Source organism: Labrus bergylta, chromosome 19, assembly GCF_963930695.1.
Source record: "Labrus bergylta chromosome 19, fLabBer1.1, whole genome shotgun sequence".
Classification (NCBI taxonomy): domain Eukaryota; kingdom Metazoa; phylum Chordata; class Actinopteri; order Labriformes; family Labridae; genus Labrus; species Labrus bergylta.
This window is the reverse complement of record NC_089213.1, coordinates 13119423-13147014: the sequence shown is the minus strand read 5'-3', so window position 1 is coordinate 13147014 and position 27592 is coordinate 13119423. Positions and strand designations below refer to the sequence as shown.

Genomic DNA, 27592 nt, shown 5'->3' with positions numbered 1-27592 from the left:
CTGATTTGTTGAATTGACAGGGAAAAAAAACCTTTTATGTCTGAACATTTTGGTGAAAGGAGGATATTTGGCTTTAGTGGGGCAGGCTGATCATGCCCCCCCTGCCCATGCCTAAAACCGGCCTCGGTGAGCATCGTCTGTTAGAACACAAAACAGGGGCCTTGTGTTATATTAAGCAGAAATGAACATGCTCATATCTCTGCACAGCTTTAGGATGACAGATTATTTTTCTATCAAGAGATCAGCTCATCATAACCTGTCTGTGTGTGTGTGTGTGTGTGTGTTTGAGTGTGTTTTTGTGTGTGTGTTTGTGTGTGTTTTTGTGTGTGTGTGTGTGTGTGTGTGTGTTTATGTGTGTGTGTGTGTGGGCCTACAGGTCAGTTTTCTTTCTTCCTCTCAGAGTATTTTCTTCTGAGGATTCACTCTTCCAAACCAGCGACCTGCAGCACAGGTAACCTGACTACTCCCCCTTCACTACACCTGGGTCAGCTTTGAATGGTGAAGACCACACGCCTCGCAGTCGATATCTGACCGTCAATAACCCCATCAACAACAGCTGAAACAGCAGGGAACCTACAGTTACAAAACAGAACAGGTGAAACAGGACGTGGACTAGAAGCTGACAGGAAATCACGAACACTTTTAAAGTCTGGGCCCCACTCTTGTTGTTTCCATGTTTTTCCAGTTGTTAATAATCAGTCGTGGTGTCTCTGCTCTGTGACTTCCTGTCTCTCTCCCGTCCCACAGCTCTTAGTTACAGATGGACACGGCGTCTATCTGACTAGCTGTCTCTCTCCCGTCCCACAGCTCTTACTTACAGTAGGACACTGCGTCTCTCTGACTAGCTGTCTCTCTCCCGTCCCACAGCTCTTAATTACAGATGGACACGGCGTCTCTCTGACTAGCTGTCTCTCTCCCGTCCCACAGATCTTAGTTTCAGACGACATTAGGATCAAAGGTTGACTGAGTCCAGTCATTCAGAACTAAGCTGGACAAGACTAAACCTTAGAGTGCTTCTAATTTCTCTACTGGACCTGATCCCGGATCTAGCTCAGCTCAAGCAGGGTTCTGGTTTCAGACTTCCTCCTGCAGAGTGATGCCGACTCATGTTCTGCCCCAATTCACACAGACAGCAGGAAACCCTCTTCAGAATAAAAGCTCATAGAAAGGTCAATAGAAGGTCAACAATTACATATTAACATGTTACATTTATAATGCACACACACTGACACACTCATATTTATGTATGTATGTGTGTGTGTGTGAGTGTGTGTGTGTGTGTGTGTGTGTGTGTGTGTGTTCATATATATATATATATGTGTGTACATATATAAATACACATATAACACATACTGTATATACATATTTATTCATCGGTTTAAAGTCAATTGAAAGTTTTAAACGTTTTCTCTCTCACTGACTGAATCTCGTCTTTCAGCTGAACAATAAACAACTGTTTGAGAAACTAATTAGACCTGAAACCTGATAAAGTGAGGAGGAGAGGAGAGGAATGCTGGTTTATTACCGTAATAACTGGAATTCTACAGCTTTTAATATCTGTATATTATTCTATGTGTTTCTTCTCTCTTATTAAATGCGTTTGTGTGTAAGTGTGTGTGTGTGTCATGGTTTCATTTTAATTTCAATTAAATATAATCAATGATTAATGCCTAACAATTAGTTAACATTAGTTAACTGTGTGAGGTTAGTTTGACTGCTGTGCTCTGATTGGATGGGAGGAGGGGGGACTGGGGTAAGATGTCAGGTAAGTCCTGCTCCCCTCAGTGCATGCTGGGATACGGTCCCCTCTCTGTGAGTATAAATACAAGCAGCTGTAGTACAGTTGGTAGTTTTGCAGCAGTACAATCATTGCTCCTCCCCTCTGTTTATAGCCGCTCCCCCTGTTATTAGCCCCTCCCCTCTATGTATGTAGACCCTCCTCCCTGTCTGTGTCCCATCCCCTTTGTTTGTAGCCTCTCCCCTCTACATGTAGCCCCTCACATCTGTCTGTCGCCCCTCCCCTCTCTGTGAGGATAAATACCAGCAGATGCAGCTCTTCAGATTCAGAAACACAGAAACATTCTGACTGCAGGATGCTGCCACTGTGAGTACAACTGATTGTGTGTTGTTTATTGTAATGTTTATAATATAAGTATTGATTATTGTATTGATCAGTATTGATGACATTGTTGATCTGTGATTGTTCCGCTCTGTCATCACAGGAAGCTGTGGATGGTGTGGGCCGCAGTTTTTCTGGTGGTTTCCCTGTCAGCGGCTCCTTTGGAGGGTAAAAAAAAAACTTCCAGATAAGTTTCAGGCTTTTGTTTGATTTTACGCTTTAGTCGAAGGTGTTGGTGATAAAAGAGTTTTTGTTTGGATTCCAGAGAAGGAGCAGGAGCAGGAGCAGGAGGAAGTGGAGGTGGAGGCCACAGAGGTGGGGGAGCTGTCTGAGGAGGAGGAGGGTAAGCATCCTGCTTTATTTTGAAAGGAATGCTTTCAATCACATTAGTTGTTTATAATGCAAACATTTTAGCTAATAAGCAAGATTACTTCATTTATGATTGATAGTAATTCATATTTTGTTTTAGTTTAGTTTAGTTTAGTTTATTTTGTGCTGGGTTAGGGAAGTTAAGTGAAGACTAGTTTAAGTTAACGTGCCAATTTTAAACATGAAGTTTCTCCAACATTTGACCTTTAAATCACATATTTGTTACAATGGGCTCACTTATAGAACACACTGCTACCAACCAATCAATTAACCAATCAGTCAATCAACCAATCAGTCAATCACGTAATCAGTACATCCATCCGTCATCTATCTCTCTATATTTCAGTATTTGTCTCGGGGGTTTGATGACCTCAGATCATCAAGACAACAAGAAAAACAAAGTGATGAATGAAATTGTATAACATTTACATTTGGACCAAAGTGTGCTCACAGTTTTTAGCCATCCAATGTTTGTGTCAGTGATAGATATAAAACCCCTGTCTGTGAATATCCTCATAATAGAAGAGGGAAATGAGGCCAAAGACACATTAGTTAATAGGACTGCTGATAAAAGATTCATTAATCAATAATACATCATGTATAATCATAAAACATTTAAAACTGTTTAAAACACCTTTACTCAGAAGAATGTTTCTTCCTTTCCAGATGATGATGACTCCAAGAGTCAGGATAAGATTGATGAGGGTGAGAGGCTAAAACACACTGTGACCTTAAACATAAAATTGCATAAACACAACTGCATTTTATCAAAAGTAAACACACTTTTAAACACATTTCAGATTACAATTTACTCTGCGTATGAGTGACTGTTTTTTATTTGACAAATCTAATTACAACTACTTATTTTGCTCTCAACAACAACATTTGTAATATAATATAATCTCTAATGTAAGTTGATTTGGATAAAAGCATCTGCTAAGTGAAATGTAGAAATAATATATCTGAGGATCATGATTATCAACTGGCATGTGTTGTTAATATACTACAGATTCACATTGTTGATATATTACACAATCATGTTATTAGACTGCAGAATCATGTTTATACACTGCAGAGTCACATTTATACACTGCAGAGTCATGTTAATAAAGTGCACACTCATGTTATTATAGTGCAGAGACATGTTAATATAGTGCAGACTCATGTTTATACAATGTAGAGTCATGTTAATACACTGTAGAGTAATGTTATTATAGTGCAGGGACATGTTAATATAGTGCAGGGACATGTTTATACACTGTAGAGTAATGTTAATACACTGTCATGTTGATACACTGCAGAGTCATGTTGATACACTGTAGTCATGTTAATACACTATAGAGTCGTTAATAAAGTGCAGAGTCATGTTATTATAGTGCAGTCATGTTAATAAAGTGTGGAGTCATGTTAATAAAATGCAGAGTCATGTTAATACACTGTCATGTTGATACACTGTATTTCAGTATAATCACAGAGTAAGTGCTAAGGCTTGGTGTAATTTGTAAACATAAAGCGGTCATTTGTAGCACATAATAAAGATTTAATAAATTTAGTATTTTTTAAGATTAATTAAAATTATTTTCCCTTGAATGTTTCTGTCAATCATTGAAAGAGTGTTCTCTGCAAACAAACGTTTGATTCATCATGAACACCTGACCCTCCTCCTTCCAGCAGTACTCACTGGCGTGCAGCAGACCATTGCCACGGCGTCTGCGTCCGGAGGTTCAGGTGAGTCAGCCCTGATCAGGTTTTACCTCCTGAAAAGTTTGTTTGTTCCCTTTCAGTCTCAGGTTTAATCCAGATTTAATTGGGTCGCCAGGATTTCCAGGATTTATCAGATTAGTTCCATTCCCCTTTTTAAGTTTCTCAATCAGCCTTTAGTGCATGTTGGTTCAGTACCATGGCTACAGCGCCACCAGCTGGACCTGGTACAGCATGCAGGACAAAATCTGAACTCAACCTGATGTTTTATAAACAAAATAATTGTTCCATATTATATATCATACCTGGGCTTAATGTCAAAGTTATTTGTTTACATTAAGTAAATCAAGTTATTTGAGGAAGGCTTGTATTGAATTCCAGCTTCCAGTGGTCTTTTGGCAGGAGGAGGAACAAATGATGGAACAGCAGGAAGTTCTTCAGGTGGGAGAACAAATGATGGAACAGCAGGAGGAGGAACAAACCATGGAACAGTAGGAAGTTCTTCAGGTGGAGGAACACACCATGGAACGGCAGGAGGAGGAACAAACCATGGAACAGCAGGAGGAGGAACAAACCATGGAACAGCAGGAGGAGGAACAAACCATGGAACAGCAGGAGGTTCTGCAGGTAGATAAGAAAATAATAATGATCCCGCTGGCGGAACATCGAATTATCAATACATCAATTTAAAAGATTCTCTGGGAAGGTTTACATAATTTGATGAATAAGTTTATCAATATCATGTCATCCTGCAAATTCACAACAACAGTTATATGATGACACTTGTCATAAAGAGCAAGTGTAGAGCGTACTCAATATTTACACAGACCAACATCCATCCACCACGAGACAAAGGTTGAACACTCGAGCAGGACCAGACTCACTTGAGAATGGACATCTGCTGAGACTCAGTGGAAGTTCATGTTTTAGTCTAATTATATAGCAGTATAATTATGATGTTGAGTTCATGCTCCAGTCTAAGCCTATAGCAGTATAAACAGCTGTGGTGTCCATGCTGCAGTCTAAGCCTATAGAAGTATAACTGGGGGGTGAAGTTCATGCTGCAGTCTAAGCCTATAGCAGTATAACAAGGATATTGAATTAATTCTGCAGTCTTAGCCTGCAGCAGTATAACTGGGGGGTGGAGTTCATGCTGCAGTCTAATGCTGCATTCATGTGCTGCTTGGGTGGTCAAGTTTCCGAATTGGGAAGTCATTCTTCCAACTTCAGTGTGTATACGTGATTTCGTTCGGAAAATGTCTGAATGTTTTTACAAAAGCGCAAAAAAGCGTTGATGCTACGAAGAAGATCAGTGAAATGTAACTGTTAAAATTGATGTGAAAAAAAGTTGATGTGCTGTACACTAATTAATAAAAAATATGTTAACATTAACAAAACATATTTTGCCCCCCATTTGATGATCCAAAATCCAATGCAAAAATCCGATAGGCGAATTCTCGTTAGACTCCATGGCGATGCTACTTCTGGGTTGGCCTACAAAAATATGTCATATGGTTTGTTCTCTATAGCAGTAGAACTAGGAGGTGGAGTTCATGCTGCAGTCTTAGACTATAGCAGTAGAACTAGGGGGTGGAGTTTATGCTGCAGTCTAAGCCTATAGCAGTAGAACTAGGGGGTGGAGTTTATGCTGCAGTCTAAGCCTATAGCAGTAGAACTAGGGGGTAGAGTTTATGCTTCCGTCTTAGACTGTAGCAGTAGAAGTAGGGGGTGGAGTTTATGCTGCAGTCTAAGCCTATAGCAGTAGAACTAGGGGGTGGAGTTTATGCTTCAGTCTTAGACTATAGTAGTAGAACTAGGAGGTGGAGTTCATGCTGCAGTCTTAGACTATAGCAGTAGAACTAGGGGGTGGAGTTTATGCTTCAGTCTTAGACTATAGCAGTAGAACTAGGAGGTGGAGTTCATGCTGCAGTCTTAGACTATAGCAGTAGAACTAGGGGGTGGAGTTCATGCTTCAGTCTTAGACTATAGTAGTAGAACTAGGAGGTGGAGTTCATGCTGCAGTCTTAGACTATAGCAGTAGAACTAGGGGGTGGAGTTCATGCTTCAGTCTTAGACTATAGCAGTAGAACTAGGAGGTGGAGTTCATGCTGCAGTCTTAGACTATAGCAGTAGAACTAGGGGGTGGAGTTTATGCTGCAGTCTAAGCCTATAGCAGTAGAACTAGGGGGTGGAGTTTATGCTGCAGTCTAAGCCTATAGCAGTAGAACTAGGGGGTAGAGTTTATGCTTCAGTCTTAGACTGTAGCAGTAGAAGTAGGGGGTGGAGTTTATGCTGCAGTCTAAGCCTATAGCAGTAGAACTAGGGGGTGGAGTTCATGCTTCAGTCTTAGACTATAGTAGTAGAACTAGGGGGTGGAGTTTATGTTTGTTTTGTTCATTGCCTAAGTAGAAGTAGGGGGTGGAGTTCATGCTGCAGTCTTAGACTATAGCATTAGAACTAGGAGGTGGAGTTCATGCTGCAGTCTTAGACTATAGCATTAGAACTAGGAGGTGGAGTTCATGCTGCAGTCTTAGACTATAGCATTAGAACTAGGAGGTGGAGTTCATGCTGCAGTCTTAGACTATAGCATTAGAACTAGGAGGTGGAGTTCATGCTGCAGTCTTAGACTTTAGCATTAGAACTAGGAGGTGGAGTTCATGCTGCAGTCTTAGACTATAGCAGTAGAACTAGGGGTGGAGTTCATGCTTCAGTCTTAGACTATAGCAGTAGAACTAGGGGGTGGAGTTCATGCTGCAGTCTAAGCCTATAGCAGTAGAACTAGGGGTGGAGTTCATGCTTCAGTCTTAGACTATAGCAGTAGAACTAGGGGGTGGAGTTCAGTCTTAGACTATAGTAGTAGAACTAGGGGGTGGAGTTTATGTTTGTTTTGTTCATTGCCTAAGTAGAAGTAGGGGGTGGAGTTCATGCTGCAGTCTAAGCCTATAGCAGTAGAACTAGGGGTGGAGTTCATGCTTCAGTCTTAGACTATAGCAGTAGAACTAGGGGGTGGAGTTCATGCTTCAGTCTTAGGGTGTGTTCGAATTGTCCCTCCTATCTCCTTTCACTATCCACTTTACCTTAACCCTGGAAGCATGTAAGTGGTGGCCATGATAAGAGCCGTTCGAATTCTCTAAAAGTTAAGGAAAGGTGGGTCAATGCTTCCTTTATAACCTCCTTTAGTATAGGTTACACTGGACCATCCTTTACGAAAGGAGATGAGATATGCCGCCCCACAATTCCTTGCGGCCGCAACATTTAAAGCCAGTCGCGCATCCGACCGTTCACAGAAATGAACGATGATCGTGAAGTGACACAGATCATGTAAGGGATAAAAAGATAAGAGACATTTTTATCCAGATGATGTTTTATTCAACATATTTCATTCACTTAAGAATGCTGTGCAGTTGTACATTTGTATGCTTAAAACATTAGGTGTAGGTTATATCTTACATAAATGTAACAATTAATTTCATATTTATGTTGATGTTGATTTCTGAGTGGACAGGAAGCTGATGGTTTCACTTTTCTTACTTGTAGCCTGGTAGTCTATATTTCTTTTATTTCAATCCCAACCTTGTGGTAATTAAGATTATTTCACCGGTAAGAAGGCACAGAAAAAGTTTTTTAGATGCGTTTTTTGTAGTCCATTTTTCGGAACATTGTAGTTTCAACACGGCAGACCCACGTCATTAACCTCCGCCGGCCCGTCGCATTTAATGACGTCGCCTAGTGGAAAATGTGGTCGGATTGTCAGAGCAACGAGATTGCCTTTCCCTAAGTTCTTTATGAATTCTCCTAACATCTTTCCTTGACCTCATGACGTTTTCGCGGGGTTAAGGTAAAGTGGATAGTGAAAGGACATAGGAGGGACAATTCGAACGCATCCTTAGACTGTAGCAGTAGAACTAGGGGGTGGAGTTTATGCTGCAGTCTAAGCCTATAGCAGTAGAAGTAGGGGGTGGAGTTTATGCTGCAGTCTAAGCCTATAGCAGTAGAACTAGGGGGTGGAGTTTACGCTGCAGTCTTAGACTGTAGCAGTAGGACTAGGAGCTGGAGTTCATGCTTCAGTATTAGCCTATAGTAGTAGAACTAGGGGGTGGAGTTTATGTTTGTTTTGTTCGTTGCCTAAGTAGAAGTAGGGGGTGGAGTTCATGCTGCAGTCTTAGACTATAGCATTAGAACTAGGAGGTGGAGTTCATGCTGCAGTCTCAGCCTATAGCAGTAGAACTAGGGGGTGGAGTTCATGCTGCAGTCTTAGACTATAGCATTAGAACTAGGAGGTGGAGTTCATGCTGCAGTCTAAGCCTATAGCAGTAGAACTAGGGGGTGGAGTTCATGCTGCAGTCTTAGACTATAGCATTAGAACTAGGAGGTGGAGTTTATGCTGCAGTCTAAGCCTATAGCAGTAGAACTAGGAGGTGGAGTTCATGCTTCAGTCTTAGACTATAGCAGTAGAACTAGGGGGTGGAGTTCATGCTTCAGTCTTAGACTATAGCAGTAGAACCAGGAGGTGGAGTTCATGCTGTAGTCCAAGGCTATGGAAGCAGAAATAATGCAAGCTGGTCTTAGCATGAGCCAGCCCTAACTATCAGCAACACAGTACTGCTGTACTGAAATAGTGAGATACTAATAACATCCCTACCTTAAATCAATCAGTAATAAATGAATAATATTTTTTGTCTGCAGGATCTGATGGAGTTGACTCAGACTCTTACAGTAAATTGGTTACACACACATACACACATTACAAACAGACACACATTAGAAAATATAAAAGTTAAAGGACCATTAGAGGTGATTATTGATTACCTCGTGTTTGATTCAGGCAATGGACAGAAACTGCTGAATGGTGGAGGAGGAGGCGCTGAAAGTCCAACAGGTGAGCTGTGGGGGATGGGACTAAAGGAGAATGCTGTAATTGACAGTGGTGAGAAACTGGCAGATATACTTTGTACCTGGATGTCTGTTAACCTCTCTCTCTCTCTTGCTCTGTAAGGTGTTTTCGGTTCATTAGGGGCCGGACTTTCTCACCTGGATTATACAGGTGAGTGTCCAGGTGAGGTCTGACTGCCATTCTTGTGGTTGATTATAGGTCTGATCCTTAATAGCAGAGATACTGAGATGATTGTTTAGTTGGATGATGTCATATGCAAATTATGTAATTATTAATTTATTTAATTATTTTAATTGATTTTCAGAGCCCTTCAGGCTGAGTTCTGAGGGAAACGCTTTCATACTGTTCTAACAACTCTTTAAAAAAAAACGTTAAGAATCATTTACAATCTCTGAAATTAATTCATGACTTTTTTCATCACACTGTACTGTCTTCAAACCAGGACCTTCACTACGAGCACACACCCCTTCCTCTGTTTGGGACTTTAACTGAGGTGTAACCCCCTATTGTTTTCCATTTACAAGCTTCCTTTTAGCCAGATCACTGACACCGTGTTGTCTCCCATTACTCATATGCAGATGACACGCAGCTATGTATTCCTTTCTGTTTTAGAACCCCTACAGGTCACATCTTTTAACCCCAACCTGAACCCTCAAAGATATTAATCATTGGACGTCCAAGAACGTTTTAAAGACAAATCTGAAGTATAAAATTTTGGGTCACTTTCATTCCTCCGGCCGTCTCCATAGCAACTATGGTCCACTCAACAATAACATCAAACGGAAAGCTAAAAATCTGGCCATGTGACTAAAGGCGACAGATGTCAGCATGACAGAAAACATTTCTTCGAATATCCATTTTCAGGAAGAGTTTATGAATTCTTTAACACATTTTTTTACCTCCTCTATCTTAACGCTCTTAAGTCGACTTTTTATTTTCTGATTGAAGAAGCACTTTGTAAACTTGGTAAGAGAGGTGCTATTTATGCGTATGTACAGCGGAATCCTACCTGTGACTCCATTTGCTCGCATCATTCCCGAACATTCTGGATTCTGACTCCATCACCTGTCCTGTCGCTTAATAAAGGCTGAAAAAGTCTCAAAATAAAACTTGATGAAGGGCTATTTTAAACAAGTGTATTTGTATCATGATAATTGATTTGATTATGAACCTTTAACTAATTTTCACCTTTTTAGGTTGCAGGGGTGGGCATAGCTCATCAAAAATGTTTCGCCATTAATCGTCAATCCATTAACAGAGACGTTAACTGTGTTTTCAGTTAATCCAATAATTCCTTTCATTATAAATTGAAGTTAAAATTATGTTAACCAGTCTTTGAAAACAAAGACAACATCAGATTTCTGTCAATAGATGTGTGTTCTTAAGAGGCCATGCTGAGTCAGAAAACTCTGATCCATCAGTGTGTGTTCTCATCATCAGCGTCAGGTAAACAGCTGCTGTTCTGTGCTTATAACTCCGGGTTTACATCTGACCATTGGACCATCAGACCATTAGACCATCGGACCATCCTACCATCCTACTATCCAACCAACTGACCATCCAACCAACTGACCATCCGACCAACAGACCATCCTACCATCGGACCATAAGACCATCAGTCCATCCTACCATCTGACCAACTGACCTTCCGACCATCCGACCAAAGGACCATCCGACCACCCAACCATCAGACCACCCAAGCATTGGACTACCGGACCGTACTACCATCGGACCATCCTACCACCCATCCATCCGACCATCTGACCATGTAAACCATTTCAAGATCCAACCAACACAGCAGCCACAATATACACACGTGTCAGACCACAGACAAACAAACATGTATTTTTTATTAATGTTTCTTCCCGTCTGAAGGTAGACTGTTCTCTTCAGGTCAGAAAATTCCAACTAAAATGGTCCTGCTACATCAACCAAGTCCCCACGATCCAGATCCAGGAACAGATCTAATCTAAACATCCCATCCATAACGATCCACAGATTGATTCAACATGTCTGCAGCTACTCTGTAATAATCATGTCATTGGACCAATCAGGACCTTCCATTCACTGTTCTTAGGCTACTGTATCCAATGAGAGCCTAAGTAGAAACAGGACTTTCTTTCTCTCCTCTACATGGTCTTCATCACACCTGATACAGACGTTTGAGTTTAAAATAAGAGAGAACAGTCGACAGTCTCGTCTCTTCAGAGAATCAGGATGAAGTGAGGTCAGCTGATTGGAGCTGGAGGAAGATAATTTAAGTAACGAATGTTAACGGCATTTAAATGTTGTGATTATAATTTTTCAAACTAACCTCCATGTTAAATATTAATAACAAATGTAACATCAATCATGATCAGGCGTGTGCCAAGATCTTTTGACTGTTTTTAAACATGTACAGGTTTTTTTCTCCTTCAGGAAATTTTGATTCATCAGGTCACGACTTCCTGCTGAGCCTGATGGGTGAGTCTCAAAAGTCCTGAGGAAGGATCAGTGCTTCATCTCCTGTTCCCTTCAGTGCCTCCTATACTGTCTCCTTCAGAGCCTCCTATACTGTCTCCTTCAGAGCCTCCTCTCCTGTCTCCTTCAGTGTCTTCTTTACTGTCTCTTTCAGTGTCTCCTTTACTGTCTCCTTCAGTGTCTCCTTTACTATCTCCTTCGGTGTTTCCTTTACTATCTCCTTCAGTCCTTCCTGTCTCTTCCAACTAGATGAGTAAGGAGATGACTGGCTGACATCTTCAGGTGTGTCAACAGCTTGTTCAAGTGTATCAGGCAGGCTATAAAATCATGAGCACTATGACCTTGAAGATGACCTCATACTGATTTTTGTTGATTTTGCTGTGTCGCTTCAGGTGGAGGTGATCAATTCGGACCAGACGTTCACATCAACCTCACAGGTGTGATTTAAGATCTTCTCTAAGTGATCAGTACAGGTGTGATAGAACAGGTGTTATAGTGCAGGTGTGATCAGTAAAGCTTAGTTGGTAAGCCCCCCCCCGCGCAGTAAAAGTAGTAAAAGTCACCTCTTTCATGTGAAGTCCATGGTTGTAACAGCCAACATTTTCAGTGTGTGTACATACAGAACATTCATGACAGGTTTCTGAGGACTAATAAACAAAAGTCGAATGTTCACACATACTCTGTGCGCGCAGCGGTCCGTCAGCACCACGCACTACATTGTACTTAGCCTCCACTCTAGTCTATTATTGTGTTCACACAGGGCGCGCTGCGGTCCGTCTCCGGCGCGTGCCACCAACAGCACTACACTCTGCTCCGTTTCAAATACGCAGCGAGTCTATTTTCGACAGAGTGCGCTGCAGAATATGACAACCCGGACAGGAAATCAGACAAAGAAACGCACAGAGCATCCGGTCAATTTCAAAATAAAACACAATATACGGACTCACGATTGTATTTTTCATCACTTTATAAACATTACATCAAAACAGGTGCTGAATTAACAACAATGCATCCTCAGAAAGACAAAGCAACATGTTGTTTGCATGTTTTTCTCTTTATTCCCGCGGGATCTTGTAGTTCTCCTGTGATGTGTCATGGGTGCGCTCCGCTGCACTGACGTCGCAGAACCGGATCCAGTGTGAATTGGCGCGAGCCGTCCGACGCCGCAAAACCGTGGCGCTGACGGACCGCAGCACGGTGTGAATTGTGGGTCAGATGGCATCGAGGGTTCATAGATTACAACTTCACTTTTAAGGAAGCGTAAAAAGAGACCACCAAATTCTGTAGGAGTCACTGAGCATATGTTTATCAATTTTAAAAAGGAACTTAATTTTTGATAAAACAATTTCTCACAGGTGACTTGACTCCTCCCACTCAGTTGGACTCTACAGGTGATATGTTTTTTTGTATTTCAAGGTTAAATTGCACATCTCTGCTGGAGCTGATGTGACTTGTCCACTGATCAGACATCATTTAATTGTCTGTTAAACTGTTCATTACATTTCATATTTACATAAACTGTCAGGCAGTGACCTCTAGTGGCCGTAATAATTATAGATGCTTCATACATCTATTACACACATTTTGGCCATATTACGTCTGTCGAGTATGATACGAACAGATCAGTCCTTTATGTGATGTCTCAAACATTCACAACAAGTCTTTTTTATTCCCTTAACGCTTCTGTTTCAGTGGTCAGTTCAGGTGTGACAGCTACTCCGTCTGCACATCTAAATAGTGGTTCAAGTCTGGACTCAACTGCAGGTACATACTACACCCACAAGTGTCATGTGAACTGATTCAATATTGTTAAATTTAATATGTTAGCATATATCAATGCTGTTATTATGATATATTATGTTATAACAAAGGTTTTAATTTAAAAGTGACCAACTCTGGTTTATTCAACATGTCTGAAGAGGAAGTGAATTCATTTTGAAACATTACAATTTTTTTTATTATTCTTAGATGTTTATATTTTTGTTCTCATGGTTTTGTCTCTCTTTTGTAGATGCTGCTCATCAATATGACATTAGGGACCAGTCAGAACCAGACCTCACTTCTCTAAGCTCGGAACCTGACCAATCAATGATCAGCTCTGTTTCAGGCTCCCCCAACCCTGTAGCCCAGGGAGGTAAGCATAGAAAAGACTTTAATACTGAACTATAGAAAATATTTTACTGTGAAGGCCTCCTGCTTAATATTAATGTTTCAGTTTCAGCAAACAGTGAAGCTCAAGGTGAATATGCACACATGTACAGGTGCTAAATGTTTTGCATATAAGAAAACAGCAGAGTAATGTCTGTGTAGAAACAAACAGCAGAGTATCATCTGTGTAGAAACAAAGAGCAGAGTATCATCTGGTTAGAAAAAACAGCAAAGTATCATCTGTGTAGAAACAAACAGCAGATTATCATCTGTTTAGAAACAAACAGCAGAGTATCATCTGTGTAGAAACAAACAGCAGAGTATCATCTGTGTAGAAACAAAAAACAGAGTATCATCTGTGTAGAAACACAGCAGAGTATCATCTGTGTAGAAACACACAGCAGCGTATTATCTGTGTAGAAACAAACAACAGAGTATCATCTGGTCAGAAACACAGCAGAGTATCATCTGTGTAGAAACACAGCAGAGTATCATCTGTTTCGAAAAAAACAGCAGAGTATCATCTGTTTAGAAACAACTCTCTAAGAACAAAAAAGCAGAGTATCATCATTAAAGAAACAAGCATCAACAAAGGTTTGACATTATGAAACTGAAGTCAGATAAGTTAGAGAAACGGAAATGCTAACTCATTTAAAGTTAAACAGACTTTACATATTAGAATAAGTAATACATTTAATGCAGTGTGTAGAACATTCATTTAAAGTTGTCTTTTCAATGACATTGGATAATGTTAAGGATACCAAAACTCTGGTTTCTACATTAACTCCCCATCACCAGAATCAGAAATGTATTTACTTTGAGGATATTATCATTCCATTCATTTAACTGCAGATACACCGATGAACTTCTTGTGTTCGGTTAAAAACAACTTTAACTTTGAATTATTCTGATTTCTTTAGATGGAGCAGACTCTCCACATAACAACGGTAGGATTTGTCTGACATCATGTCTGTAGTTGATCTTGTATTATCTTAATGATTGATTATACTGTTAAGGCCAGTGGGGCTGTATGCAGTCAATGGTACACCTATTAGACACAGGAGAAGCCAGCTAGCTCAGCCCCTTTATGAAGAAACCGGTCAGAGTGCCGGCACTGAAGCTAGGCATCAAAACAGACTGAAACTGGAGGACGGGAGAGAGCACAAGTTACATAGCAGTGCAGGTGTGTAAGCTTTGTGTCAGCTGTTGAAGTGGAAAACTGAACCAGAATAACAACCTATAGAGCACTACTTGGTGAAAATCCACCTGAGTCGAACACTATAGTTTGAATGCTTTGCAGGCGGAGGACCACATGTTGTGGTCATTGATAACAAGGTGATGACTCCCTTATTGATTTATGATTGGCTGTTACTCTGTTTCTCAGGAAATGGTCGACAGACGCTGTTGACGGATGCAAACGGAGGTAAACTCTTCAAATGTTAATGATCTCTATCGATGTGACCTATTCACATTTATAACACACAGACGTGTGTGACACTCTCTATATGGGTATCAATGCATCAATAAATGTCATCAATTAATATTGTTCAGTCTGTTTGATTATCCATGACAATGACAGTGATGTAATCAGATGTTGTGATATGTCAGCAGGTGCAGAGGAGTCGGTGACAGGCCTTCATATCGATCGGACAGGTGAGAGGGGGGGACTCACAAGTAAATTAATTAATAGATTGACAGTAATGATCACAGATCTTTGTTCTGGTTGGTTCCAGCTCCAGGTATTGGATCCAGCCATGATGTCACAGGTAAATGTTGTTGCTATAACAAACACAATTCAATCACAACGTAATGAGTTTAATCACCTCAGCAACATTTCCTATTGACCTGTGAGTCATCATTTCATGTCACATGATCACCTAGAGTCATCACCTTTCATCAGCTTCACGCACATACTGCAGCCAGGTACACCTGTCTGTCTGTCTGTCTGTCTGTCTGTCTGTCTGTCTGTCTGTCTGTCTTTCTGTGTATCTGTCTGTGTGTCTGTCTGTCTGTCTGTCTGTGTATATTTGTATCTGTCTGTGTGTCTGTCTGTCTGTCTGTCTGTCTGTGTATATTTGTATCTGTCTGTGTGTGTGTCTGTCTGTATATATTTGTATCTGTCTGTCTGTCTGTCTGTCTGCCTGCCTGCCTGTCTGTCTGTCTGTCTGTCCGTCTTTCACCTGTCTGTCTTTTATTTAGTTTCAGGTGTTTACTCCCAAACAGAGCTGGTAACCATGGTAACAGACTCCACAGGGACAGAACCAGGTATGTACCTTTGACATGACTGCCGGAAAGGTGGGAGGCTTCAGGAAAAACAGCAAGTAAAATTGTTTGTGTTTGTAGTTTCAGCAGACCCAGTGGGAACTCCAACCGACTACAGTAAGTTACATTCATTTAAACAGAGAGGAAGAGTTGGTTCTTCTTCTTTGGTTTAACTGTGATCCACTGTCTTCTTTAGGTCATCCAGCTGTGACCGATCACACCCAGACGAGTGGTAAGTTTAACACAACAACAAAACAATAACACAACAAAACTTCAACCCAATAACACAACACAACAACAACAACAACACAACAACAACAACAACAACAACAACAACAACAACACGACAGCACTAAACAACAGAACAACCAGTCTGAACACGTATAAACTATTTTGGTCAGTGTGGATCAGTTTAGACCAGTTTGGATCAGACCTGGGGTCTGTACTACGAGAGTCCAACTTACCCAGGGTATCTTTGGGTGATCTGGCTTCACTAACCCTAACATCAGAGACCGTGATTAGCAGTCACATGAAACCGCTTATCAACATAAGTTACCCTCGAGTTTCCAAGAGCGAGTTCACATAAAAGGGGCGGAGTTAGCTTCATATAACTATCACAATCATCACTGCGTCTCCCGTCAGCAGATCGTCATATCTAACAAACTATATTAATAATATAAAGAGGTTTAAAACAAACCCAGAGACTAAAGTTACACAGACAAATGCAGGAAGGACAACTGGCAGAAAAAAGAAACATCAGAGAGTATTAATGTCCAAACTACAGATTATTATATTTCTGTCCCATTGTTAGTTCACCTTAGAACTGAAGATAATAACTCCTGCTTTTTCAACCTTCGTAGGATTGAAAACCCAGGGTCAACCCTGAAGTTACCTCGCCAACCCCAAATCCTGCTTCGTAGTACATGCCCCAAGTCAGTTTTGGTCAGTGTGGGTCAGTTGGGGTTACTTTTGGTCAGTTTGGATCAGTTTGGGACAGTCTGATCTGTAATGAACGACAAACTTACTGGTCAAAGATTTGAAAAATACTTAAATACTGCAAGAACCCAATCCAACTAAAATCATGAACTGTCTCTTTAACTAGTCCTGTTTGTTTGGTGTTTTTATGTTTTACCTGAGAACAGGTGCTGAAGTCTGGTTCTTTCTCTTCTCTTGGTTCTGCTTGTTCTCCACAGGTTCAGTCACTGAACGATACCACACACCTGGTCAGGGTCTTGAAGGTTTGTTCGACATTCTTTGGTGTTCCTTATTAACTAATATAATCTGTGACTCTTTTTGAAATTGATGACAGTCTTAATGACGTTCTTTGATGTTTTCAGTGACGTTCTTTGATGTTATTAGTGACGTTCTTTGATGTTATTAGTGACATTCTTTGATGTTATTAGTGACATTCTTTGATGTTATTAGTGACGATCTTGATGTTATTAGTGACGATCTTTGGTGTTATTAGTGACGTTCTTTGGTGTTATTAGTGACGTTCTTTGATGTTATTAGTGACATTCTTTGATGTTATTAGTGACGTTCTAAGATGTTATTAGTGACAATCTTGATGTTATTAGTGACATTCTAAGATGTTATTAGTGACGTTATTTGATGTTATTAGTGATGTTCTAAGATGTTACTAGTGACGATCTTGATGTTATTAGTGACATTCTAAGATGTTATTAGTGACGTTCTTTGATGTTATTAGTGACGTTCTTTGATGTTATTGGTGACGTTCTTTGATGTTATTAGTGACATTCTTTGATGTTATAAGTGACGTTATTTGATGTTATTAGTGACATTCTTTGATGTTATTAGTGACGTTCTAAGATGTTATTAGTGACATTCTTTGATGTTATTAGTGACGTTCTTTGGTGTTATTAGTGATGTTCTTTGATGTTATTAGTGACATTCTTTGATGTTATTAGGGACGTTCTAAGATGTTATTAGTGACAATCTTGATGTTATTAGTGACATTCTAAGATGTTATTAGTGACGTTCTTTGATGTTATTAGTGACATTCTTTGATGTTATAAGTGACGTTCTTTGATGTTATTAGTGACATTCTTTGATGTTATAAGTGACGTTATTTGATGTTATTAGTGATGTTCTAAGATGTTATTAGTTACATTCTTTGATGTTATAAGTGACGTTCTTTGATGTTATTAGTGGTGTTCTAAGATGTTATTAGTGACATTCTTTGATGTTATTAGTGGCGTTCTAAGATGTTATTAGTGACGTTCTTTGATGTTATTAGTGACATTCTAAGATGTTATTAGTGACGTTCTTTGATGTTATTAGTGACGTTCTTTGATGTTATTAGTGACAATCTTGATGTTATTAGTGACATTCTAAGATGTTATTAGTGATGTTCTTTGATGTTATTAGTGGCGTTCTAAGATGTTATCAGTGACATTCTTTGATGTTATTAGTGATGTTCTTTGATGTTATTAGTGACGTTATTTGATGTTATTAGTGGCGTTTTTGATGTTATTAGTGATGTTCTAAGATGTTATTAGTGACATTCTTTGATGTTATTAGTGGCGTTCTTTGATGTTATTAGTGACGTTCTTTGGTGTTATTAGTGATGTTCTTTGATGTTATTAGTGACATTCTTTGATGTTATTAGTGACGTTCTAAGATGTTATTAGTGACAATCTTGATGTTATTAGTGACATTCTAAGATGTTATTAGTGACGTTCTTTGATGTTATTAGTGACATTCTTTGATGTTATAAGTGACGTTCTTTGATGTTATTAGTGACATTCTTTGATGTTATAAGTGACGTTATTTGATGTTATTAGTGATGTTCTAAGATGTTATTAGTTACATTCTTTGATGTTATAAGTGACGTTCTTTGATGTTATTAGTGGTGTTCTAAGATGTTATTAGTGACATTCTTTGATGTTATTAGTGGCGTTCTAAGATGTTATTAGTGACGTTCTTTGATGTTATTAGTGACATTCTAAGATGTTATTAGTGACGTTCTTTGATGTTATTAGTGACGTTCTTTGATGTTATTAGTGACAATCTTGATGTTATTAGTGACATTCTAAGATGTTATTAGTGATGTTCTTTGATGTTATTAGTGGCGTTCTAAGATGTTATCAGTGACATTCTTTGATGTTATTAGTGATGTTCTTTGATGTTATTAGTGACGTTATTTGATGTTATTAGTGGCGTTTTTGATGTTATTAGTGATGTTCTAAGATGTTATTAGTGACATTCTTTGATGTTATTAGTGGCGTTCTAAGATGTTATTAGTGACGTTCTTTGATGTTATTAGTGACATTCTAAGATGTTATTAGTGACGTTCTTTGATGTTATAAGTGACGTTATTTGATGTTATTAGTGACATTCTTTGATGTTATTAGTGACGTTCTAAGATGTTATTAGTGACATTCTTTGATGTTATTAGTGACGTTCTAAGATGTTATTAGTGACATTCTTTGATGTTATTAGTGACGTTCTTTGGTGTTATTAGTGACGTTCTTTGATGTTATTAGTGACATTCTTTGATGTTATTAGTGACGTTCTAAGATGTTATTAGTGACAATCTTGATGTTATTAGTGACATTCTAAGATGTTATTAGTGACGTTCTTTGATGTTATTAGTGACATTCTTTGATGTTATAAGTGACGTTCTTTGATGTTATTAGTGACATTCTTTGATGTTATAAGTGACGTTCTTTGATGTTATTAGTGATGTTCTAAGATGTTATTAGTGACATTCTTTGATGTTATTAGTGACGTTCTTTGATGTTATTAGTGACGTTCTTTGATGTTATTAGTGACAATCTTGATGTTATTAGTGACATTCTAAGATTTTATTAGTGATGTTCTTTGATGTTATTAGTGGCGTTCTAAGATGTTATCAGTGACATTCTTTGATGTTATTAGTGATGTTCTTTGATGTTATTAGTGACATTCTTTGATGTTATTAGTGACGTTATTTGATGTTATTAGTGGCGTTTTTGATGTTATTAGTGATGTTCTAAGATGTTATTAGTGACATTCTTTGATGTTATTAGTGGCGTTCTAAGATGTTATTAGTGACGTTCTTTGATGTTATTAGTGACGTTCTTTGATGTTATTAGTGACGTTCTTTGATGTTATTAGTGACAATCTTGATGTTATTAGTGACATTCTAAGATGTTATTAGTGATGTTCTTTGATGTTATTAGTGGCGTTCTAAGATGTTATCAGTGACATTCTTTGATGTTATTAGTGATGTTCTTTGATGTTATTAGTGACATTCTTTGATGTTATTAGTGATGTTCTTTGATGTTATAAGTGACGTTATTTGATGTTATTAGTGGCGTTTTTGGTGTTATTAGTGACATTCTTTGATGTTATAAGTGACGTTCTTTGATGTTATTAGTGGTGTTCTAAGATGTTATTAGTGACATTCTTTGATGTTATTAGTGGCGTTCTAAGATGTTATTAGTGACGTTCTTTGATGTTATTAGTGACATTCTAAGATGTTATTAGTGACGTTCTTTGATGTTATTAGTGACGTTCTTTGATGTTATTAGTGACAATCTTGATGTTATTAGTGACATTCTAAGATGTTATTAGTGATGTTCTAAGATGTTATTAGTGACATTCTTTGATGTTATTAGTGGCGTTCTAAGATGTTATTAGTGACGTTCTTTGATGTTATTAGTGACATTCTTTGATGTTATTAGTGGCGTTCTAAGATGTTATTAGTGACGTTCTTTGATGTTATTAGTGACATTCTAAGATGTTATTAGTGACATTCTTTGATGTTATTAGTGACGTTCTTTGATGTTATTAGTGACAATCTTGATGTTATTAGTGACATTCTAAGATGTTATTAGTGATGTTCTTTGATGTTATTAGTGGCGTTCTAAGATGTTATCAGTGACATTCTTTGATGTTATTAGTGATGTTCTTTGATGTTATTAGTGGCGTTTTTGGTGTTATTAGTGACATTCTTTGATGTTATAAGTGACGTTCTTTGATGTTATTAGTGGTGTTCTAAGATGTTATTAGTGACATTCTTTGATGTTATTAGTGGCATTCTAAGATGTTATTAGTGACGTTCTTTGATGTTATTAGTGACATTCTAAGATGTTATTAGTGACGTTCTTTGATGTTATTAGTGACAATCTTGATGTTATTAGTGACATTCTAAGATGTTATTAGTTACATTCTTTGATGTTATAAGTGACGTTCTTTGATGTTATTAGTGGTGTTCTAAGATGTTATTAGTGACATTCTTTGATGTTATTAGTGGCATTCTAAGATGTTATTAGTGACGTTCTTTGATGTTATTAGTGACATTCTAAGATGTTATTAGTGACGTTCTTTGATGTTATTAGTGACAATCTTGATGTTATTAGTGATGTTCTAAGATGTTATTAGTTACATTCTTTGATGTTATAAGTGACGTTCTTTGATGTTATTAGTGGTGTTCTAAGATGTTATTAGTGACATTCTTTGATGTTATTAGTGGCGTTCTAAGATGTTATTAGTGACGTTCTTTGATGTTATTAGTGACATTCTAAGATGTTATTAGTGACGTTCTTTGATGTTATTAGTGACGTTCTTTGATGTTATTAGTGACAATCTTGATGTTATTAGTGACATTCTAAGATGTTATTAGTGATGTTCTTTGATGTTATTAGTGGCGTTCTAAGATGTTATCAGTGACATTCTTTGATGTTATTAGTGATGTTCTTTGATGTTATTAGTGACGTTATTTGATGTTATTAGTGGCGTTTTTGATGTTATTAGTGATGTTCTAAGATGTTATTAGTGACATTCTTTGATGTTATTAGTGGCGTTCTAAGATGTTATTAGTGACGTTCTTTGATGTTATTAGTGACATTCTAAGATGTTATTAGTGACGTTCTTTGATGTTATAAGTGACGTTATTTGATGTTATTAGTGACATTCTTTGATGTTATTAGTGACGTTCTAAGATGTTATTAGTGACATTCTTTGATGTTATTAGTGACGTTCTAAGATGTTATTAGTGACATTCTTTGATGTTATTAGTGACGTTCTTTGGTGTTATTAGTGACGTTCTTTGATGTTATTAGTGACATTCTTTGATGTTATTAGTGACGTTCTAAGATGTTATTAGTGACAATCTTGATGTTATTAGTGACATTCTAAGATGTTATTAGTGACGTTCTTTGATGTTATTAGTGACATTCTTTGATGTTATAAGTGACGTTCTTTGATGTTATTAGTGACATTCTTTGATGTTATAAGTGACGTTCTTTGATGTTATTAGTGATGTTCTAAGATGTTATTAGTGACATTCTTTGATGTTATTAGTGACGTTCTTTGATGTTATTAGTGACGTTCTTTGATGTTATTAGTGACAATCTTGATGTTATTAGTGACATTCTAAGATTTTATTAGTGATGTTCTTTGATGTTATTAGTGGCGTTCTAAGATGTTATCAGTGACATTCTTTGATGTTATTAGTGATGTTCTTTGATGTTATTAGTGACATTCTTTGATGTTATTAGTGACGTTATTTGATGTTATTAGTGGCGTTTTTGATGTTATTAGTGATGTTCTAAGATGTTATTAGTGACATTCTTTGATGTTATTAGTGGCGTTCTAAGATGTTATTAGTGACGTTCTTTGATGTTATTAGTGACGTTCTTTGATGTTATTAGTGACGTTCTTTGATGTTATTAGTGACAATCTTGATGTTATTAGTGACATTCTAAGATGTTATTAGTGATGTTCTTTGATGTTATTAGTGGCGTTCTAAGATGTTATCAGTGACATTCTTTGATGTTATTAGTGATGTTCTTTGATGTTATTAGTGACATTCTTTGATGTTATTAGTGATGTTCTTTGATGTTATAAGTGACGTTATTTGATGTTATTAGTGGCGTTTTTGGTGTTATTAGTGACATTCTTTGATGTTATAAGTGACGTTCTTTGATGTTATTAGTGGTGTTCTAAGATGTTATTAGTGACATTCTTTGATGTTATTAGTGGCGTTCTAAGATGTTATTAGTGACGTTCTTTGATGTTATTAGTGACATTCTAAGATGTTATTAGTGACGTTCTTTGATGTTATTAGTGACGTTCTTTGATGTTATTAGTGACAATCTTGATGTTATTAGTGACATTCTAAGATGTTATTAGTGATGTTCTAAGATGTTATTAGTGACATTCTTTGATGTTATTAGTGGCGTTCTAAGATGTTATTAGTGACGTTCTTTGATGTTATTAGTGACATTCTTTGATGTTATTAGTGGCGTTCTAAGATGTTATTAGTGACGTTCTTTGATGTTATTAGTGACATTCTAAGATGTTATTAGTGACATTCTTTGATGTTATTAGTGACGTTCTTTGATGTTATTAGTGACAATCTTGATGTTATTAGTGACATTCTAAGATGTTATTAGTGATGTTCTTTGATGTTATTAGTGGCGTTCTAAGATGTTATCAGTGACATTCTTTGATGTTATTAGTGATGTTCTTTGATGTTATTAGTGGCGTTTTTGGTGTTATTAGTGACATTCTTTGATGTTATAAGTGACGTTCTTTGATGTTATTAGTGGTGTTCTAAGATGTTATTAGTGACATTCTTTGATGTTATTAGTGGCATTCTAAGATGTTATTAGTGACGTTCTTTGATGTTATTAGTGACATTCTAAGATGTTATTAGTGACGTTCTTTGATGTTATTAGTGACAATCTTGATGTTATTAGTGACATTCTAAGATGTTATTAGTGATGTTCTTTGATGTTATTAGTGGCGTTCTAAGATGTTATCAGTGACATTCTTTGATGTTATTAGTGATGTTCTTTGATGTTATTAGTGATGTTCTTTGATGTTATTAGTGGCGTTCTAAGATGTTATCAGTGACATTCTTTGATGTTATTAGTGATGTTCTTTGATGTTATTAGTGACATTCTTTGATGTTATTAGTGACGTTCTTTGATGTTATAAGTGACGTTATTTGATGTTATTAGTGGCGTTTTTGATGTTATTAGTGATGTTCTAAGATGTTATTAGTGACATTCTAAGATGTTATTAGTGGCGTTCTAAGATGTTATTAGTGACGTTCTTTGATGTTATTAGTGACATTCTAAGATGTTATTAGTGACGTTCTTTGGTGTTATTAGTGACGTTCTCTGATGTTATTAGTGACAATCTTGATGTTATTAGTGACATTCTAAGATGTTATTAGTGATGTTCTTTGATGTTATTAGTGGCGTTCTAAGATGTTATCAGTGACATTCTTTGATGTTATTAGTGATGTTCTTTGATGTTATTAGTGACATTCTTTGATGTTATTAGTGATGTTCTTTGATGTTATAAGTGACGTTATTTGATGTTATTAGTGGCGTTTTTGGTGTTATTAGTGACATTCTTTGATGTTATTGGTGGTGTTCTTTGATGTTATTAGTGATGTTCTTTGATGTTATTAGTGATGTTCTTTGATGTTATTAGTGACGTTCTAAGATGTTATTAGTGATGTTCTTTGATGTTATTAGTGACGTTCTAAGATGTTATTAGTGATGTTCTTTGATGTTATTAGTGACGTTCTTTGATGTTATAAGTGACGTTATTTGATGTTATTAGTGGCGTTTTTGGTGTTATTAGTGACATTCTTTGATGTTATTGGTGGCGTTCTTTGATGTTATTAGTGACGATCTTGATGTTATTAGTGACGTTCTAAGATGTTATTAGTGACGTTCTTTGATGTGATTAGTGACGTTCTTTGATGTTATTAGTGACATTCTTTGATGTTATTAGTGATGTTCTTTGATGTTATAAGTGACGTTATTTGATGTTATTAGTGGCGTTTTTGGTGTTATTAGTGACATTCTTTGATGTTATTGGTGGTGTTCTTTGATGTTATTAGTGATGTTCTTTGATGTTATTAGTGATGTTCTTTGATGTTATTAGTGACGTTCTAAGATGTTATTAGTGATGTTCTTTGATGTTATTAGTGACGTTCTAAGATGTTATTAGTGATGTTCTTTGATGTTATTAGTGACGTTCTTTGATGTTATAAGTGACGTTATTTGATGTTATTAGTGGCGTTTTTGGTGTTATTAGTGACATTCTTTGATGTTATTGGTGGCGTTCTTTGATGTTATTAGTGACGATCTTGATGTTATTAGTGACGTTCTAAGATGTTATTAGTGACGTTCTTTGATGTGATTAGTGACGTTCTTTATCATGTTCTTAAATGTTATTACTGACGTTCTTTGTTTTAAAGACTACGTTTTTGTTCCAAAGATACAAGAATGTGAAATCAATGTTTATCTTTTGTACTCGTTTCAGGTGCAGAAAATGTGGAACTGGAGGATACCTGCTGACTTCCATATCAAGCCAAGAGTTCGTTTCCTGCGATACCGATTCCAGTGTACCAACCAATCAGTATGGCCCGGGAAGTCAGACTCCTCCCACTAGTTCTAGGCCCCACCCCCTGATGTTGTTTTTATGTATTTAAGAGTTTTGTTTATTTTTTGTTTTTGTAGAATTGCTGAGATTTTGTTTTAACTTTAAGTAATTCTGTTTTGACTTTATGACATCATACAGGATGTGACATCATCTTCTCTGTCAGGATTGTAAAATGAGAGTTTTAACTTCTACATTAAAATGTTTTTATTTTGAACATCAAACTGAGAATTTGTCTTTTGTTTGATCTGATCAGTTTTAAATAACAAATAATGATGTGCAACTCTTTCTGGATATTAAATTATACAATTATTTAATAATGACAAAAGATTTTAAAGTTATGTCAGTTTTCCTTGACTCCTTGAAAAATACATTTGGTTTATTCCTTCTGTTCATTTTCTTCCTGTTATTCAATGTTGGGTCGTGGTGGCAGCTGGCAAAGTAAGTCAACACAGATGTCCGTCTCCTCAGAAACCTTTCCAGCTCCTCCTGAGGGATCCCGAGGCTCTACTCCGAGCTCCCCCTGAATGTCTAAACTCCTCCGCCCTTTCTCTAACGTTAAGTCCAGACACCCTCCAGATAAAACTCATTTCAGCCGCTTGTGTCCGAGATCTTATTCTTTCGGTCACTACCCAAAGCTCATGACCACAGGTGAGGGTTGGAACGAAGATTGTCTGAGATTTAAAGCATATATTTAATATTCATTCAGATTTAACAGCTGAACAAACTTACCACTGAATCACTTTATAAAAAACACCAGTTTCTCTTATCACAGCTGCTAATTATGTTAGCAGAGATAGAATGTAAACATGATTATGTACAAAGGTAAAGAACTGAAAGCCTCATATTGAAGCCTCAATATTTATTTAAAGGTGACACTGCGCTGAGGGTCCATCAATAACTCACTCTGTGTTTGCCTGTGTCTGTGTGTATTAGCATTTTCATGAAAAAAACTGATAAACAAACTGTTTATTATTGATTGTCTCCATGGTAAAAGGGGTCACTCATTCATAATAAACTTTTCAAAAAATAGTTTTTTCTTTAGATACATTTAACACTTCAAAACAAAGACAACCAATCAGCATGCAGAACACAGAACAGCTGTGTCACATGATCCAATGACATCTTCCACAATGACCTCACTGCTGTTTGTTACAGATGTGACCCCAGATCTTCGAAAACACAAACAGGAAAGCAGAAAAAGAAATATGAGCTAAAATAAAAGAGTAGAAGAAACAAAGACTAGAATAAAAGAGTAGAAGAAGAAGGGATCAATAACTTCTGCATAATATCACCTAACTTTTGATTGATTGTTTGATTGACACCTAATCAATCCCCTTTATCTTAATCTATTGCTGCTGCTGTCCTGTTGCTATTGTAACTGATAAATCCCAAGCCATGTCCCTCCCACTTTTGGCGATGTCAGAGGTCAGAGTCAATGTGGGCGTGGCTAAGAAGGTCAAACGTTGGGTCATCAGTTGGCGGGTCAGAGCTTAAATAAGGCTCCGTCTCCAGCTCCAGCAAGGAGGGCAGATCGGCCCCTCCCTCCCCCAAGCTGATTGGCTCAGTCATCAGGACAGGTGGGGACGTGTACTGCACCAGCTGCTTCCCTGGACCAATCAGAGAGAAGCATAGGTATCTAAATTTATATCAACAGGTATTATGTATGGGTCCTGCATCACCTCAGGGAGGGTCCTCACAGGTATAAATGAGGGTGTTACCTGTGTGGTTGGTGTGGCCTGCATCACTTCCTTTAGGGGCGTCCTCGGACAAGCAGCTGACAGGAAGCAGTGACATCACAGAAGGTTATGACATCATAAAGAAACTAACAGGTAGAAACAAAACAAATGTCCTCAAGACCTGTACCATCTGTAATTACACACATTTAATTACACCTGAATTAACCTTTACAGACCTGACAATACCTGCACACACCTGAGTATACCTAACCCATAAAATAGTTAACAGAACAAATGTTTGGGCCGTGAATATCTGAAAGAAGTTTGAAAACAGAATAAAAAATAAAAGTGTAGATGTTGAACTCACAGTGTCCAAACAGTCCAGGTCGAAGTCTCCAGACGGACAGGTAGAACTGAAGAACTAAACACACCACAGGTGATCTCAACAACCACGAATGACTTCATCATCATGTTATATATATACCTAACTCTATCATGAACTAAAGCATCTATATAGTGTTTCTATTAAAACATTTATAAACAGACTGA

General features: G+C 37.6%; 2 protein-coding genes across 15 annotated transcripts in view; one reads left to right on the top strand and one right to left on the bottom strand.

Annotated features, from left to right (window-relative positions):
- The first annotated feature begins 1871 nt into the window (after positions 1 to 1871).
- Positions 1872 to 25588, top strand: si:ch211-80h18.1 (uncharacterized protein LOC555593 homolog). 14 transcript variants are annotated; one of them, XM_065948177.1, is made up of 24 exons: positions 1872 to 2104; positions 2223 to 2287; positions 2385 to 2462; positions 3155 to 3193; positions 4163 to 4216; positions 4592 to 4816; positions 8876 to 8905; positions 9015 to 9068; positions 9186 to 9245; positions 11502 to 11546; positions 11936 to 11980; positions 12899 to 12934; positions 13236 to 13307; positions 13555 to 13677; positions 14612 to 14638; positions 15076 to 15114; positions 15300 to 15344; positions 15425 to 15457; positions 15573 to 15614; positions 15891 to 15956; positions 16035 to 16070; positions 16150 to 16185; positions 17147 to 17191; positions 25248 to 25588. In XM_065948177.1, the coding sequence occupies exons 1-24, from the start codon at positions 2094 to 2096 to the stop codon at positions 25280 to 25282; spliced, it is 1341 nt and encodes a 446-aa protein (XP_065804249.1). In that variant the 5' UTR covers positions 1872 to 2093; the 3' UTR covers positions 25283 to 25588. The 14 variants fall into 14 exon arrangements, with proteins under 14 accessions (XP_065804249.1, XP_065804248.1, XP_065804246.1 ...); XM_065948176.1 differs by having other exon boundaries at positions 4160 to 4216; XM_065948174.1 differs by having other exon boundaries at positions 4160 to 4216; positions 4571 to 4816; positions 15303 to 15344.
- A 1524-nt stretch (positions 25589 to 27112) lies between these two features.
- hsf1 (heat shock transcription factor 1) overlaps positions 27113 to 27592 on the bottom strand; it is a gene marked incomplete in the record, with an annotated part of 7067 nt that continues 6587 nt past the window's right edge. The window contains 1 exon segment of the mRNA XM_065948170.1: positions 27113 to 27464. Coding sequence (XP_065804242.1) covers positions 27240 to 27464 — 225 coding nt within the window.

Excerpts from the sequence above, each read along its gene's own strand:
- si:ch211-80h18.1 (XM_065948171.1), top strand. Across the intron at positions 13,308-13,554 it reads AAGTCTGGACTCAACTGCAG|ATGCTGCTCATCAATATGAC; the intron begins GTACATACTACA and ends TCTCTTTTGTAG. Across the intron at positions 14,639-15,075 it reads AGACTCTCCACATAACAACG|GAAATGGTCGACAGACGCTG; the intron begins GTAGGATTTGTC and ends TCTGTTTCTCAG.